This window comes from Micrasema longulum, unplaced genomic scaffold, assembly GCF_059751315.1.
Source record: "Micrasema longulum isolate JH-2025_06_02 unplaced genomic scaffold, ASM5975131v1 h1tg000261l, whole genome shotgun sequence".
Classification (NCBI taxonomy): domain Eukaryota; kingdom Metazoa; phylum Arthropoda; class Insecta; order Trichoptera; family Brachycentridae; genus Micrasema; species Micrasema longulum.
In genome coordinates this window covers 234,315-250,340 of record NW_028277465.1, presented here as the reverse complement: position 1 = coordinate 250,340, position 16,026 = coordinate 234,315, and the positions used below count along the sequence as shown (strand labels likewise).

At 32.2% G+C, this 16,026-nt stretch overlaps 2 protein-coding genes across 4 annotated transcripts; one reads left to right on the top strand and one right to left on the bottom strand.

The window, feature by feature from the left end:
• The first annotated feature begins 158 nt into the window (after nucleotides 1-158).
• Nucleotides 159-4,509, top strand: Atg12 (Autophagy-related 12). Its single transcript, XM_088224022.1, has 3 exons — nucleotides 159-557; nucleotides 1,806-1,942; nucleotides 3,713-4,509. Exons 1-3 carry the CDS (start codon nucleotides 419-421, stop codon nucleotides 3,833-3,835), a joined length of 399 nt encoding a protein of 132 aa, XP_088080148.1. The 5' UTR covers nucleotides 159-418; the 3' UTR covers nucleotides 3,836-4,509.
• A 758-nt stretch (nucleotides 4,510-5,267) lies between these two features.
• On the bottom strand, nucleotides 5,268-15,267 carry LOC148283089 (cilia- and flagella-associated protein 52). 3 transcript variants are annotated; one of them, XM_088224012.1, is made up of 15 exons: nucleotides 15,095-15,266; nucleotides 14,746-15,008; nucleotides 13,871-14,075; nucleotides 13,046-13,181; nucleotides 12,822-12,973; nucleotides 12,507-12,652; nucleotides 12,237-12,430; nucleotides 12,008-12,156; nucleotides 11,745-11,890; nucleotides 10,637-10,788; nucleotides 9,502-9,646; nucleotides 8,644-8,736; nucleotides 7,420-7,563; nucleotides 6,678-6,873; nucleotides 5,268-5,561 (listed from the first exon to the last, which is right to left on the bottom strand). In XM_088224012.1, exons 1-15 carry the CDS (start codon nucleotides 15,144-15,146, stop codon nucleotides 5,452-5,454), a joined length of 2,283 nt encoding a protein of 760 aa, XP_088080138.1. In that variant the 5' UTR covers nucleotides 15,147-15,266; the 3' UTR covers nucleotides 5,268-5,451. The 3 variants fall into 3 exon arrangements, 2 of the variants coding, with proteins under 2 accessions (XP_088080138.1, XP_088080139.1); XR_015821938.1 differs by lacking the exon at nucleotides 12,008-12,156 and having other exon boundaries at nucleotides 15,095-15,267; XM_088224013.1 differs by lacking the exons at nucleotides 12,008-12,156; nucleotides 13,046-13,181; nucleotides 13,871-14,075; nucleotides 14,746-15,008; nucleotides 15,095-15,266 and having other exon boundaries at nucleotides 12,822-12,848.
• Nucleotides 15,268-16,026: the final 759 nt, after the last annotated feature.

Sequence of the window (16,026 nt, the reverse complement as noted above, 5' to 3'; positions counted from 1 at the left end):
AAAATTACTTTTTTGAAAACAATAACAAACACTCAAAATTATTTCGCATTGACAGCCTGTTCACGAACACCTAAAACTAACAACACTAAAGATTAAAGATACAATGTTTAGATGACAACACTGAAAAACAATCTAGTACTGAAATAAGGATCATTTTAGCTTGGCTAAATAAATTTATTCATCGACCATCTTCGACTTTCTGTCAAAAAAGTGGATACAAACAAATTCAACTTGCTTGTTTGACATTTGACAGCTTTTCATTGCTTTCAATTTCAACAATCCGGCAACGAATTGTTGATTTTGCATAGTAAAATCTACGTTGTGTCATTTCTTTCATCTGTTCACCGAACGGGGTATATTTGCACATCGATAAGTACGAGTTGATACTCAAAGCAAATATTATTTAAATTTATCAATCATGAGCGAAGATCTTCAAGATGAAAGCTTACCATCAGATGTATCCGCTGCGGTAGGATTAATGTCCTTAGATTGTAATCAAGATCCTAACCAAAAAGACGATGTGAATGGATCAAATGCGAAAAATGACAAACAAAAAGGTAGAAACATTAGTTTTATGTTTATAGGTTTTGAATTTATAGCTCAATGCATTTTTTATGAGACAATGTTTTTATAAATCTCGAAATTAAATTGACAGCTAAGAGTAAGACAGGTCAGCATTTCTTAAAATAATAATTAAGATGAATTGTTCTCAGTTGGTGTACCAATGTAGTGCTCCATGCAAATCAGGTGTAAACAGGGATGATGTTGATGGAATTGGAGTCCCTTAACTTACACTTCCCCATTTCCTCAATCCAATGAAGTACATAATATATATGAGGGGATTAAACGCAAAACCGCCACTGTCCATGATCACTGTTTTTAAGAAGACCAGCAAAACCAGTAGCGAAAAGACTAAGTTCAATAAGCGCAACTTGTGCGTGGTATAGCAAGTAGCGAAAAGACTATTCATTTTAAGTTCAATGAGCACATTGAAGTTAAAAGAAATAGTTTTTTTGCTACTGGTTTTGTTGATTTCCCAAAAACAGTGATCATGGACAGTGGCGATTTTGCTTTTAACCCGCTCATATAATGTACTTCTGGATAATCGTCGTTCTGCACACGGACACCGAGGCTACCTAGATTACAGATGGTCCCTCCGGGCAGCTTTTCTTTTACAACTAGCATTAGTCTTTATATGTGGATACCGCCAAAGAGAACTATCTCCTCAGATCAAAACAGCGTGCGAAGCATAAGTTTTTGTTTAATATTAAGAGGAATGAATACACATTTCACAAATAGGTGCGAAGGTTTTCATGGTCACTGTTATCAATATGTTTCTTTTTGGGTGATACCGTGTGTGTTGGATTTGAAATGTACCTACCGGTGACTGCAACACCATACAAATTACTAGTACTTAAACACATAGTTTTTTCTATAAAACACTCAGTTTACCCTGAAGATAGCTCCTGCAATGGTAGCCGAAACGTAGGAACAAATCCAACACACACGGTATCACCCAAAAAAGAAACATATTGACACATTTCACACTTCTGAAAATGTTCTAAACAGTTAAATTCATTCCGTGACTATGAATTTTGGTGGTGTCTCAGGTGAAATAACATAAAAATCAATTCATTTCATGGATATTAAGGTATCACATGTCTTAAATTACAATTAAATTTCACCAAAAATTTTCACTGATAAACTTGACTGTTTAATCTTAAATCTTTACTGTACAACAGTATTACAACAAAAACATTAAAAAAATATTTATAAATAACAATGTTTATTTTTTCATATTTCAGTGGATATTCTCCTCAAAGCCACAGGGAATGCACCAATAATGAAGAAAAAAAAATGGGCCGTCGACGCAGAGAAACCAATTGGTTGGATAATGGAGTTTGTAAAGAAGTATCTTAAACTTGATGCCAATGAGAAATTAGTAAGTATTACTAAATGTTATTAAATATTTGTACATCACCGACTTTTCTATGTCTACCGGCTTCGAGACGTGCCCGTCTCTTCGTCAGGGCACCAATTAAACCAACATGCAAAACCCATATTTAATAAAATGTTTGATCACAAAGTTAATGCTTTAAATATTAGTAAGTATTTATTAAATTTGTCAGCCTCGTGGTGTAATGGTCAGCGCATTTGCCTACCATGCGAGAGGTCTCGGGTTCGATTCCCGACATGGTTGATATGAAATATTATTTCAAAGGGTCTTTTTACTCTAGAATATTTCATAGTCCCTAGACTGGTATCTGAAGCGTAAGACTGATCACCTTATATTCATGTAACTAAAATGATCAAGATACGCTGCGATTGGTATACCAATGCAGTGTCCTATGCACCAATAGGTGCGGAAAGGGAATGATGATGATGATTTATTAAATTGTGTGTTTTCTAACAATTCTTTTTATATCATCTGGCTATCGTGTGGGGGTCTCCCTCTACTTCTTTTGTCTTCATGAGGTCTCCCTCTCGACTACCCCTTTAGTCCATCTTTGGTCTTTTAATCTGTCAACGTACCTCGCAAATGACCATTTAAACTTAGCAACCCTTTCAACTAGAACCATTACTTCCGACCTACGTATGTCAGTGTTTCTCATCCGTCAGAGAGTTTACATGTATCATGGCTCTTTCATGTTTTCTCTGTGCTACACTATTGTGTAAAATGTGTGTATTATTATACACCAGCCAGTATAAAGCTTGACGAGAGCACTAATAATTTTCCATTAGAAAAATGTGTAAGGCCTTGAGATACACCCAAAACTGTTAGTTGCGGTTTTGGAATATGCCTTTAAAAACCTGAACTGGGAAGAGAAGATACTAAGGTGGATGGTATCAATTAAACAAACGATTGTTATGGTTCACAGAAGACATTGTATCGATATCAGTAGATTTGGATGAAGTGCGTTTCATGCTAAAAGAGCTTACAGAAGAGATAAAAAAGTGTGACTCCTTGTCAACACAAAGAAGACTAAATTAATTACGAATCTGATCCTCGGTGGTGCTATAGTTATTGACAATCATCTAATAGTGAAGTCAATGAATGTAAGTATCTCAGCCACAACATTTTTCTTTCCAGAGATAACCAGACCGCTGAGATTCAGAGGAGAATCGGTCTTGGGTGGGCAGCATATAGAAATCTGAAGTAATTCTTCGACAGCAATATTCCCCAAAGTCTGAAACCCAGAATGTATGACTAATGTGTACTTCCAGTATATATAGAGCAGAAACACTTACACTCACCAAATCGACTATAAAGAAGCTTCATGTAGCACAGAGAAAACTTAAATAGTTTATTTTAATTGTCTATGTGTTTATTATCAATTTTCAGTAAACAAATCTTTCTTGTCATTATTATTCAATCTCCTATGTACATTAATATGAATCTTCTTAGATTAAACGAGGAAGTGCAGTGTTATAAAAAAAAAAAGCTCAAAATTTCCCCTTCTTCTCGGTCAGTTCTGCCGATTGACGGTAAATAAACCGGATATCTTCCACAACTCTCTTATCATCGGTTGATTCATATAAACTAGTGACTGTTCAAAGTAGTTTGTTTTATTAAAATATTTTTTTCCTACATTTTCAAGAAACTACCATATAATTTAATGCTCTCACTTTAACTGCTCGTAAGAAAATATTTTTTGTATTCAATTTCTATACAAATAGATGACAAGAAATACATAAATGACCTTTTTTGCAGTTCCTGTATATTAACCAGACCTTCGCCCCTTCACCGGATCAAATTGTAAGAAACCTTTATGAATGTTTTGGAACTGATGGAAAATTAATTTTACATTACTGCAAGAGTCAAGCATGGGGATAATTTACTATCTATTATTATATTTAACTCTCAACCTTTCCAAGTCATTTTATATTGATCATAACAAAGTATAGCTTGTTTAATTTGTATGTGTAAATAATTATAAATACGATCAACAAAATAAGAATGAAAGATGTATGAATTAATAGAATAAATCTGAAAATAAATAATGAAAATTCTCAAAATCCATCATTTGTAAATTCAAGCATCAATTTCTATCTCTTCATAGTCATAATTTCCAAAGTTTTTTAGAGCATGGAACATTGAAAATTCACTCCATAAAATACTTGATTTTCATTTAGATACTTCTTCGTCTCAACTTCAAGTTGGATTACAAAAAACAAATTTTGTTTTTGGTAAATTTTGTATTTTCCTGAATTTAGTAAAAACACAAGACAATAGTTCTTATCAACAAAAAGAAATCATTCCCTTCTATCTACCGAGGTATATTATGCATACAGAACCTTCCAAACATACCTCGCATGATTGTATCACATTCTTTTTTAACACAGAAATTACCAATAGTATTAATATCACTACGATATCATTTTACTACTCAAATGCCGTTCATATAAATTTTACTAAAATGAAAAATATATACAACCCTCACTATACATCGTTCACCGTCTTCATACACAAATTACAAGAATTTATTAAAGATACTGTTTTTTGGGAAACATTGAGTTTTCATTTGTTCTTTTAGATTTATTTTTTGTTTCTTATATTAAAAAATTATATTGTGTATTTTTATTGTGTACGTGCTGTAATGTAAAACTGATAAAATCATGTATACCCACGCCCAGGCTATGCCTATGTGGGATTTTTTTTTCTTTTTATTTTATTCTGTTTTATGTTATGTTTGTAAGCTATGTACTGTAAAAAAAAATTACTATAAATATTTAAAAAAATATTAAATAAATTTTTCTGCACAAGAAAATTCTGTGGAATTTTATGTCGTAGGGTTGTAACCAATTTTTTGTTTTGATTCATTTTCACATGGCGGAAACCACGCGGTTATGACAGCGCAGTTATGAGAGAGTGGTTCAGTCAACTGCGGTGAGTGTGGCGAAGTTATAGTTAGAAAATATAAAAACATTTTTTTTAAATATCAGAATAATTTGCACACCGTGTATCCCATACATGCTGGTCTTTTCTCCACTTCATCGATAAAAAGTTCAATGTCGAAGCGATCCATGATGATGATACACCTCCAAATCACGCAGCCTCCGCAAAGCAACTGAACCCTCTAGGCGTGCCAAGAACAGTGCGGAATGATGTTTACGCGGGCAAGTGGAAATGAATATGAAGACGCTAATGTTAATATGAAATGCGACAGTTGCGACCGCACGATTTCCACAGTGTCTGAACTAGCCCTAAGAGAAGTAATCTCACAAAACCATACCAGAGTTATACTTTAGGTTAATAAAACACTAAGTAACAAGTGCTATCACTAGTGACCACCAGTAAGACATGTGTTAGTTTTTAATCAGTTAATAAAGTAAATAAATGAACAATCTCAATCATCTGAAGAAATTGACTAGCATACGTTTATTAAAAATTTAAGAAAGTGATGTTTGAAGTAATAAAATTATATAAAACATTTTCCAATTCACTGGGGATCAACCATCTTTAGGAGACTGCTTTATACTTGATTGACTTGAAGATGGTTTGTTTTGCTTATAATTACAAGAACTTGAACAAACTGATGTTTTAGATCCATCTCCATCACCTAAAAATTTAATTTAAAAAAACTTAATCTGTGTATCTAAAAAAAATTACCTATGGAGTCAGAAGTTGAAAACAATTTTGAGATTAATAGATTTGACATTTCCCACTCTGACTCATGTTCAAAATGATTTCTTTTAATATTTGGATATAAGATGTAATATTTTTCATACTAGAATGTCTTGTTCAATTCTATGAAGGTAAGAAAAATCAACAATGTTTTGAGTATGTCCAAATGTTTGTAGACAAGCTGGATTTCCTCCCTAGGGAGCTATTTTTATCTAAGTTTAAGAAGTATGAAAATTGGAAAATTGTTTTCAGGCGTTGCCTAGTAGTTGAATTGGTTCAGCCGGATGAATCTCACCCACATGATAAGGGTTTTAGCTCTTTTACTTCACAAAAGTCAACAGATGAAAGAGTTGAGGAAATGTGGATGTTTAAACATAGGTAGAATGGTGAATGTTACAAGTGGCCACTTAAACTAGCCAATGACAGATCATAAGCCCTGTAAATGTCTAAAGACTTCCAATTTTTTTCTCAAAATGTTTTCCATGTCTGTTGCCACTAATTTAGATAAGAAAAATAAATTACTTACTAACACTGAGGACCAGTTGCACCAAAAAAAGTTAAATTATTGTTACATTTCTGTCAAACATGTCTATTTTATTAATTTTGACAAAAATACAAAAGTGATTTTACTTTAATTTTTTATTAATTTAATTTTTGTTGATGCAACTGGCCCGAGATATGTTACTTTCTATGTACAAACATATTTTTAATTTTCACAGTATTTGCTATGAACTATTTAGCAAACAGTATCATTTCTTATGTAATACATAATTGTAGGCTGTTGAATCTTATTACTATTTGAATTTCCATGGTTGTCGAATTTATATGAATTGCAATGCTTGTATATTCGGGGTTGCTAGTGGTATTTCACTGTGATCAAGAGGGTAAGGAATTGGAGTCGTCACAATATATACAAGCAATAAAAAAGGAGTGTTGGTACTTATACCAAAAAACATTTGTCACTTACGTATAATTATACTAAATAACGATCATAAATTCATACGTCTTTCTCAGTCATACCATATTATTGAAATATATAGAAGCTTTAGACCTTTCTTGTTGCCATTTTCACCTTCCTTTTCTCTACATGTACATGGACACGATGTGATTACACTGCTGCGTGATGTATTCATGGTAGAAATGTTCTCTTCCTTATTGGGACCAAATTTATGCAGCGATCGTTGTTTATCTTTTTTAGGAACAGCTTGTTTTACGCTTCCATCAGTTGGAGGCTTTTCTAAATATTCCTAAATGTATAAAAAATGTGTAAAAGTAAAATTTTAAAAGAAACAGGAAAAAACTACGTACATTTTATTATGTATGTTGTATGTGTAATCAAAGCAATTTGTAGTTATATAAAAAAAAAAACAGGGGTCAAGCGGATTTTTAGAGTGAATATTTTAGTCAATGAAATAGGTACATCATCCGAACCTCATGGTGCATAGGGCACTGCATTGGTACACCATCTGCAGCGATCTTGATCACTTTCGTTACATGAAGTAAGATGATCAGTCTTACGCTTCAGGTGCCAGTCCAGGGACTTTAAAATATTCCAGTGTAAAAACACATTTTCAAATAAATATTTCATGTCAATCGTGTAGGTAATTGAACCCGGGACCTTATGTGTGGTAAGCAAATATGCTAATTATTACTACGGAAGGCGAATAAAGATTTTATACATTAAAAACAAATTGAATATACCAATGACTATAGATAATTCTAGTTTAGCAGAGATAAATTCAGAATTTTTTAAGCCATAAAAATAAAATGACTAATGTAAATGAATCACTTACTTCAGGACAGTTCCAAATACATATACTTCCAGCAGCGCTTGAGCTCACAATGTATCTCCCATCGGGAGAGAAGCACACGGCAGATACTACACCTGAATGTCCCTCTCCAACGTGGGTATAGATTCCCTCTTGGTAACGCCACAGCTGAAATTATTAACACAAGATCAACCTTCTGAAATTAAAAAATAAAATAGTTTTAATGGTTGTGTTCCTGCTAGTGGCACGGACTTACGAATCAGAGAACTTGATTCTAATTTTCTAGCGCCGTGATTTGCGACTAGTTACAGTTATTTAAACTTTAAAATTAAAATATTTTTTACTTAAAAAAGTATTGAAAATGCTGCATGATTGGAAAGATATAATAAATTTGGAAAAACGCACCAGCTGTCAGCGCGTTTGCCTACCATGTGAGAGGTCACAGGTTTGATTCCTGACATGGTTGCTATGAAATATTTATTTTAAAAGAGTGCTTTTACACAAGAATATTTCATAGTTTCTGGACTGGTGCCTGAAGCTTAAGACTGATCATCTTACCTTCATGTAACAGAAAAAACTGATCAAGATACGCTGCAATTGGTGTACCAATGCAGTGTCCTATGCACCATTAGGTGTGGAAAGGGGATGATGATGATAACTACAAAAAAGTTTTCTGTTAATCCTTTCAGACTTGAATTAATTCTTGTGGATTTAAAAATATTTTGTATTATTTTTGGTATACTTAATTTTTTAAAATCTTTTATAGTTTATAAAATATTTCAATTTTAGTGATAAATGGGTCTTAAATTGATAATAAATCGAAAAAGTTTATGTAACATATTTTATTATCTTACAATGTATGTTTATTCGATCAAATTAGTGAAATATATTGAAAACTTGGCTTCGTTTGAAGGGACGACAGGAATTCACTGCAAAACAAACAAACCAGCCAGAAGCCAGCTGTTAAATTAAAAAACGAACATTTTCATATAATGCCGACTACTACATATGCAAAAAAAAAAATAGAGACGTGATTATGGATACCAGTAATTAAAAATAAACTCGCCGCTTTTTCATTTCGGTAGGTACGGGAGTAAATAAATCTTTAATATCGTGTATATTTGATTGAACACCCAAGTTGAAGGAGTGTCAAATTCTAAGCAGTTTTTATAGGAATTTTTCTTCAGAAAAGCTGCCATTTTATTTGCTTGACAAAATTACATCTTTATTGATAATTTCTTTATTTACCTTAACTTTTTGATCATTACCACCTGTCACAAACAGCTCTCCAGTGGTGCTGATATGAAGTGCATTGACAGCATCTCTTCGGGACGCTACAATCTAAAATTATTATTTATTTTCGGTTTTATTAACATAAATACAAACAAGTTGGGAAATTTCAGTTTTTTTTTTTTTTTTTTGCACCACAACAGGCCAGGAGGCCTAATTACAGTGGTGAATTACATCACAGAGCACCCAGGCTTGAGAAAAATCACATTTTTTAATTTTTGTGTTCTCACCGGGAATCGAACCCGGAACCTTCCGTGCGTGAGTCAAGCGTCTTGACCACTACACCACGGAGGCCGCCATTTGTCTGTTGAAATTCAATGATGACCCAGTAAAATACCAGTTTATTTCAAAATTTAAAGAGACGGAATGAGAAAGTAAGGAAGTTTCACAATACAACATTTATGTCTTAAAAATTTATCTGATAAACAAAATTTTATAATAAGTATTACTATTATAAAAAGGAAATGAAAAACAAAGCGAGTAGAATTATATTTTTTTTTTTACCTAATACTGAATTACATCACATCATAAAATGATAATTTTGAACAACTTGATTTATTATAACGCGGGGTAATTACTACAACTAGGTAATTTCAAAATTAAAATTTTTGAGTAATCACTAAAAACAATTATTTGTATCCTACTCCATGAATGCTACAAATAGACAAGTGGTTAACTAAAAAATTCTGAGGGTAGTAATTATTATATCATAGTCATATCATATTATAGTCAGAATAAAAAAAAATAAGCTCACAATGAAGCCCGGTATTAGTGTGGAATATCTTATTTGGGAGAAAATAATTTTTATATACTCACTTCGCGGGCAAGATTTCCTGTACCAGCTTCCCAGTAAGCAACTCTTCTATCAGAACCACCTGTTAGGATTTGACATCCACTAGGATGGTAGCATGCGCATGTGAACACAGTGTTTGCAAAAAGAATTTGACGTCTGCACATGTTACTGAAAAAATATTGTGTAATAGATCAAAGTAAATTATTGATATTTTCAAAAATTTTGATCCAAAGAATCAGCTTCATTTTGTTCACCATCCCTTAAACTTTCTGAGCCTAAGCATGAATAAAATCTCCAACTTTAAAACAATGGCGACTTTAAAAAAAAATCTTGTCATTATGATTGTCATGGAAGTGTTTATAACACTATTTCATAAAATACTGTTGCGAAAGAATGCTCTATGACATCACGCTGCTTTCACTGTTACATGTTGAACAACACTGATCTAAACTCTCACTATCCGGTAACAGGGAGTTGGGGGGTGGGGGAAATGTATGTAAATACACGAAATCCGGATTTTTGTGATTATTTCTGGAAATAAGCAACCGATTAGCAAGAAACACATGTGAGAACTGACCAACGTATCGAAGATTAGTAAACTGTTATGTTTGCTGTTGGCACAGCGGAAAAGCAAAAAAATATATAAATTATTATTGAAAGAGTTCTCCAGAAAAATATTTTTATAATTTTAATTTATTCTCGACATTTATGGCGTTATGGGGTAGGATTATGCAAAAATGAAATCAATATGATTATTAACAAAAAAGTTATTGAAAATGCTCCTGGAGGATCCTCGATATCCCCCTTAGGACCGGATGAGTTTAAAGATCATAGTCCTACATTTGTTACAACAAAGAGGGAAAACATTTTTGACAAGAGAATATATAAGTCTAGGTATTTACAGGGCTTATGACCAGTCAGCCAATTCACCTACTAGGCAACGCCTGAAAAGAATGTTTAAATTTGTATACTTCTTCTTATACCAGTTAGTTTAATAGACAATGCTTTGAGTATGTCCGAATGTTTGTAGACATGCTGGATCTCCTACCTAGGGAGTTATTTAGATTTTAATAGTCATTCTGCTTTTCCATGGATAGTGGATTTGAACCCTTATTTCTGACTTTTTCCTTCTGCACATATATACTTTAATCAACTTACATAATATCCCAAATAATGCAGGATCCATCTGTTCCTGCACTAACAGCTTCTGTATTAGTATTGTTCACCTTAATAGCGGACACGGGACATTTGTGTTCCTTGAGAACAGCACTCAGTGACTGTTTTTTAGGCTCAATACTCCATATTCGCACCTGCATTGATTATAGAAATTATCAAAAACACAAATTTTAAAAACATATATTTGTACATGATCATAGGAATTTAACATGGATTATCATATAATATACAAATACAAAATGCAAGACTAAAAATGAAATTATTATTGGGTTATTACGTATTAGAATTTTATTACAAATTTAAACATAACAAACTGATAATTTTTGAAATTGAGAAAGCCTGTATTTGGAGATTTGTTTATTTAATGAATAATACAACTATATTTAAAAATCATTTCTGTTGGCCGACCAACAAAGTAAAAATGATTTTTTAGATTAGTCGTAATTATTAATTGTGATGTTTAAGAGTAAAAGTTACTCCTGTAAAAAAAAAGGTGGGAAATTATGAAAATGACATGAAAGAAGTGTTTCAAATTGATTTTTTTAAAATGGCTTAAATGAACCAAGAGATTGAGATGAAAATTATGTCCTAAACAGGAAAATTCTAGTATACTATTAGTACACTCTGGGCCTTACTCATAAACTTGGTGTAAAATAAAACCTAGGCATAGTGGTAGAATACGGATGGGAATACCATCCTTATTTCAGTGGTAGAATAAAGATGGTATTCTCATTCTTATTCGGCCTAGGTGTAACTTTATACCAGGTTAATAAATTTAAAATTATGTTTTATTGGTATCCATATATGAGGCCCTCAGTATCAAAGATGGCCAAACAATCCCATATCAATTTTTGAGAAAATTTCGATAATCTGTAAGAGCACTTTTTAATTTAAATACATTTTTACGAAAAATATTTTTTATTTGATAATATTTGGTGCCATTAACACTTTGAACAATTAGCCTTAAGGTTAACATAACAAGAAACGCTATTTTGATTAAGTATTAAATATGCAGTTGGCCGCTTTTGATATTATTTTTAGCGTTTTGCCATCTTTGATACTGAGTGCCTCATATATTGCTAAAACGTACTTGTCCTTCACAACCTCCGGAAATCATAATCTTTCCGTCGTCGGTCATTGCAAGGGCAGATGTTCCTTTGTTATGACAGTTCAAAATACAGTATAAAAGTCGCCCAGTTATAGGAGTAAAAGCACGAATGCATCCATCGTTCCACCCTAAAAGTTATATGAAAAATATTTAAGAGATGTTCTAAAACCAATAATTAAATTACCAAGCTATGATATCGTAGATACAATCTTTATCATCATATTATATTTGAAGAAATAATTTACCAGACGCGATTGACTTTCCATCACCAGAAAATAAAACACTGGAGCAGACAAAATTAGGTACTTGAATGCGTAAGAGTTCCAGCTGAGTATGAATGGCCCACACTCTTATATCTCCATGTCCACCAGTTGCAAATACATCAGACATTCCTCTGAAGGTATAATTTATAAAAATAATTTTACATTCCAGAAAACAATAATTATTTAAAATAAATAATACATGGAAACTTACAGGGGGAATGCTATTGCGTTAACTGCAGAATAATGACAAGTTATCAATAACTTCACTTCAAATGTTTTTATGTTCACTGAATAAACTTCACATTTTTTCACTCCAATCATAAGATGTGGTTCCTTTGATTTTAATGTGGGAAAATCTTTCAGTTGAATAGATGTAATGGATGAATTAAACTTATATGACTTTAGCTGCAAAAAAAACATGAAAGATAAACTCTCGATATATAATTAATCTAAATAAGGTATTAAAAAATATTCTTATTACCACTTTGAAGTCTGGAGAAACGGGAGAACAAAGTTTAGATTTAGGTGTAGGTGTTTTCCATTCAATTTCTTCCACAATTTCTACTGTTCCATCCCCACCACCCACAATCAAATTACCATCATCCATTAACAAAATACATCGTACACCTACATAAAATTATAAACCAATTTTAGATCTTTTAAATGAGAGATTACTGAGCAAAAATCGATTTTCTCAAAAGCAGTACATGACATATATTTGATAGAATGTAAAAATATAAATTGAACCATTAAAATTATACACATAGTGTTTTCTATTTTACGGGTTCATGTTTACCTGAACTGTAGAATTCGATTTCAGGTCTTTTTGCTCCTTTTTTCCACAAGCCACATTTAGCACTGCAAGTCATCATAGATGGTGCATGTAAGGGCTCATCACTATCAGAGTTTGGATCAAAACCCAAGCTTATTTTGATTATGTCCCCTGTCCTACAAATGATTAAAAATTTAGATAATTCTGAATATGATAAAGTACACTTTGTTCATTTTCCAAATACCTACGTTGTACCACAATACGCAATATTATCACTTTTTTTTACTGTCATGCAATTTATGTATCTTTTCAATTTTCCTAATGTGATGTCTGTAACAGAAATAGACTTTTTCACTGGATTGAATGTCCACATTCTCAGAGTACCTAAAAGAAAATTATTAATTAGTTATAAATGATTATTTCACAAGATATTTATTTTTTAAATCTGAATTCATTACATTTAATAATTTATCGCGTATGTGTAAATATAATGACAAAATGGTAAACTTAAAGATATTTTGTTGGTAAGTAAACTCTTGTACTTTGCTTGACACATAATGCATTCCAAAATAAATGTTTCATGTACAATATTTTGAGATTGTTTAAATATTTGTAGACAAAAGACTGAATATCATCTCCTAGGGAATCATTAGGATTAATAAATTTGCTAATCTCAATGTCTCCATACGGGGTGAAATCCAGCCTTTTGTCTACAAACATTTGGACAAACTCAAAATATTGTAATAAAAACAACCGGTCCAAGAAGGTTAAAAAATGGAAAATTATTTTCAGGCGTTGCCTAGTATGTGAAATAACTCGATCAGATGAATCTCTTCGCAACAATAAAGGTTTCAGTTCTTTAACTTCACTAAAGTCAACAGATGAAAAAATTGAAGAAATATGGATGTTCAAACATAGGCAAAATGGTGAATGTTACATTGCGTAAAGTGGCCACTTAAACCAGACAATTAGAGGTCATAAGCCCTGTAAATGCCTAGACGTCCATATTTCCTTCCCTAAAATGTTCTCCATCTCTGTTGTAATTTGTTAATGTTTTATGTACAATTATTTACCATCTCCTCCTGTGATGAAAGAATTAGTTCGCTTATTTAATGTAGCCACAGCAACAGCATCCCCAGATGTTACTTTAGCTGCAATCACAGTACATGCGGCCATGTTTTTCTTAGTATCCCACACAACTATCTGGCCGCAATCTCTTCCTCCAATTGAAATCATAAGTGTTTCATCGCAAGAAAAGACTATGGCTTCTACACGAACCTGAAGTCATATAATTATTAGAATCATTTATAAACATTCACGTATGTCTCTTAGGATCTTCACATTCTTTTTTTATGTAAGTACATAATTGGTTACTAAGCTGAATGCTTCAGATATATTGATTAATTTGGTTGAACCGGCATGTGATAGTGTTATGGATTCATTGATTACAGATCCAAGGTTCAAATTCTACTCCACTACAGCTCGTTTAATATTTTTCCAGTGTTAGTTATTTACGACTTTTAGAAAATAGTCTGGAAATTGAAATATTTATGTCAATAATAAGAACTCAAATATTAAATAAGTTTATTTAAAAAAAATCATGGTGTGTTCACATGGTTTCTGGAGAAGCTACAATATGTGGCACACTACAACCTATGACTGAATGTTGTAATGAAGAATACATTTTAATATCCTTTAAAATTTATTAAATTAGTTTTAACAAATATGTACATAAGTACAGAATATGTATTAAAAATGTGTTATAAATTTTGTAACCATTGTCGTGGAAAAAACATGACTAATACTTCTTAATTTTTTTACTTAAACATAAAAGTATAAAGTTACATTCATAACATATCGTTGGTTGAATAACCTTAGCTGCAATAATATTTTTATTCATTTGGGTTGAGTGACATTTCAATAAGCATTTTTTATTCTGCCTGATTACCTTGTGTAATTCATGTCTAGCTAGTAATGACTTTTTCTTGAAATCCCAAAGAATAACAGGACCCTTGAAACCGATGTGGTTTATCTGTCCCGATCCAACAAAGGAACCTGCAGGGGATACAGCCACAGCTGACACAATATTGGAGTGTCCGGCCAGAAAATCCATCTTCTTGGTGTTCCAATCCAAGACACAAACTTTGTTACCCATCGGGTAGACAAGGTGAATGCCATTTGGATGACATTTCAGACCATTTATTGTGGTTCCTAAATAAGGTATTCAGATTCATACTTTATTTATGTAATGTGTAATAATTTGTTAAAAATATGAATATAACATAGATTGACCTTACCATCATAACCAATAACTGAGAAAATAGATAGACTTTTGGTGGAACCTGCCATTTTAATAACAATATAATATATAGAAAGCTAAACAATATCAGAAAATATGCATATGTTTTAAAAATACATGTTGCTATGGATATAAACAGCAAATGATTGTTTTCGTTACCATGTAACTACTCAAAACAAATAAACTAATTCTTTACAATGGATTGCCAAAAATGAAAAATTTAAAACAAGTAAATTTTCTGTGTCCAGGAGGATGAAGAATACAGCTGTGTGTTGCTCTCGGGTAAAAATCCATACTAAGGAAATTGAGTTAAGATAAGCTTGCCTCGTTGTGTAGTGGTTGACATGTTTGCCTACCATTGTTGAGGTCCTGGGTTTGATTCCTAGTGAAATGGATGTGAAACATTGATTTCAAAGGTTATTTTACTCAAATATTTCATTGTTCCTGGACTGGCACCTGAAGCGTAAGACTGATCACCCATCCTGCATGTAACAGATAGCCACACTACGCTGCATTCGATTTACTAATGCAGTCCCCTATGCACCATTGAATATGAAAAGGGGAGCGATGATGAAATTATTAAGTAGGTATTTTGAACGCTTGATAATTGTGACAACTTAGGAAATGTATTGATTTGAAGGAAACTAAAAGCGTAAAAAATTAAAAAAAATCATTACATTTTAAAGAGTGTACAAGTTTATACCACCTTTTGTGTGATTTTTTTGTTTATGCGATACTTTTTTTGTACATTATTTAACATGGATTTGAAAAAAAATTTAAACATGGAATTTATCCATTTCCTTAAAGAACTTGAAAAACCAACAGCATTTTCTTGACTGTAAAATTTCATGCACTATGGAGACCAAACATATGGCATTAGTATTAATTAAAATTGTACTAATTAGTACTAATTCCATACGTACCATCGGT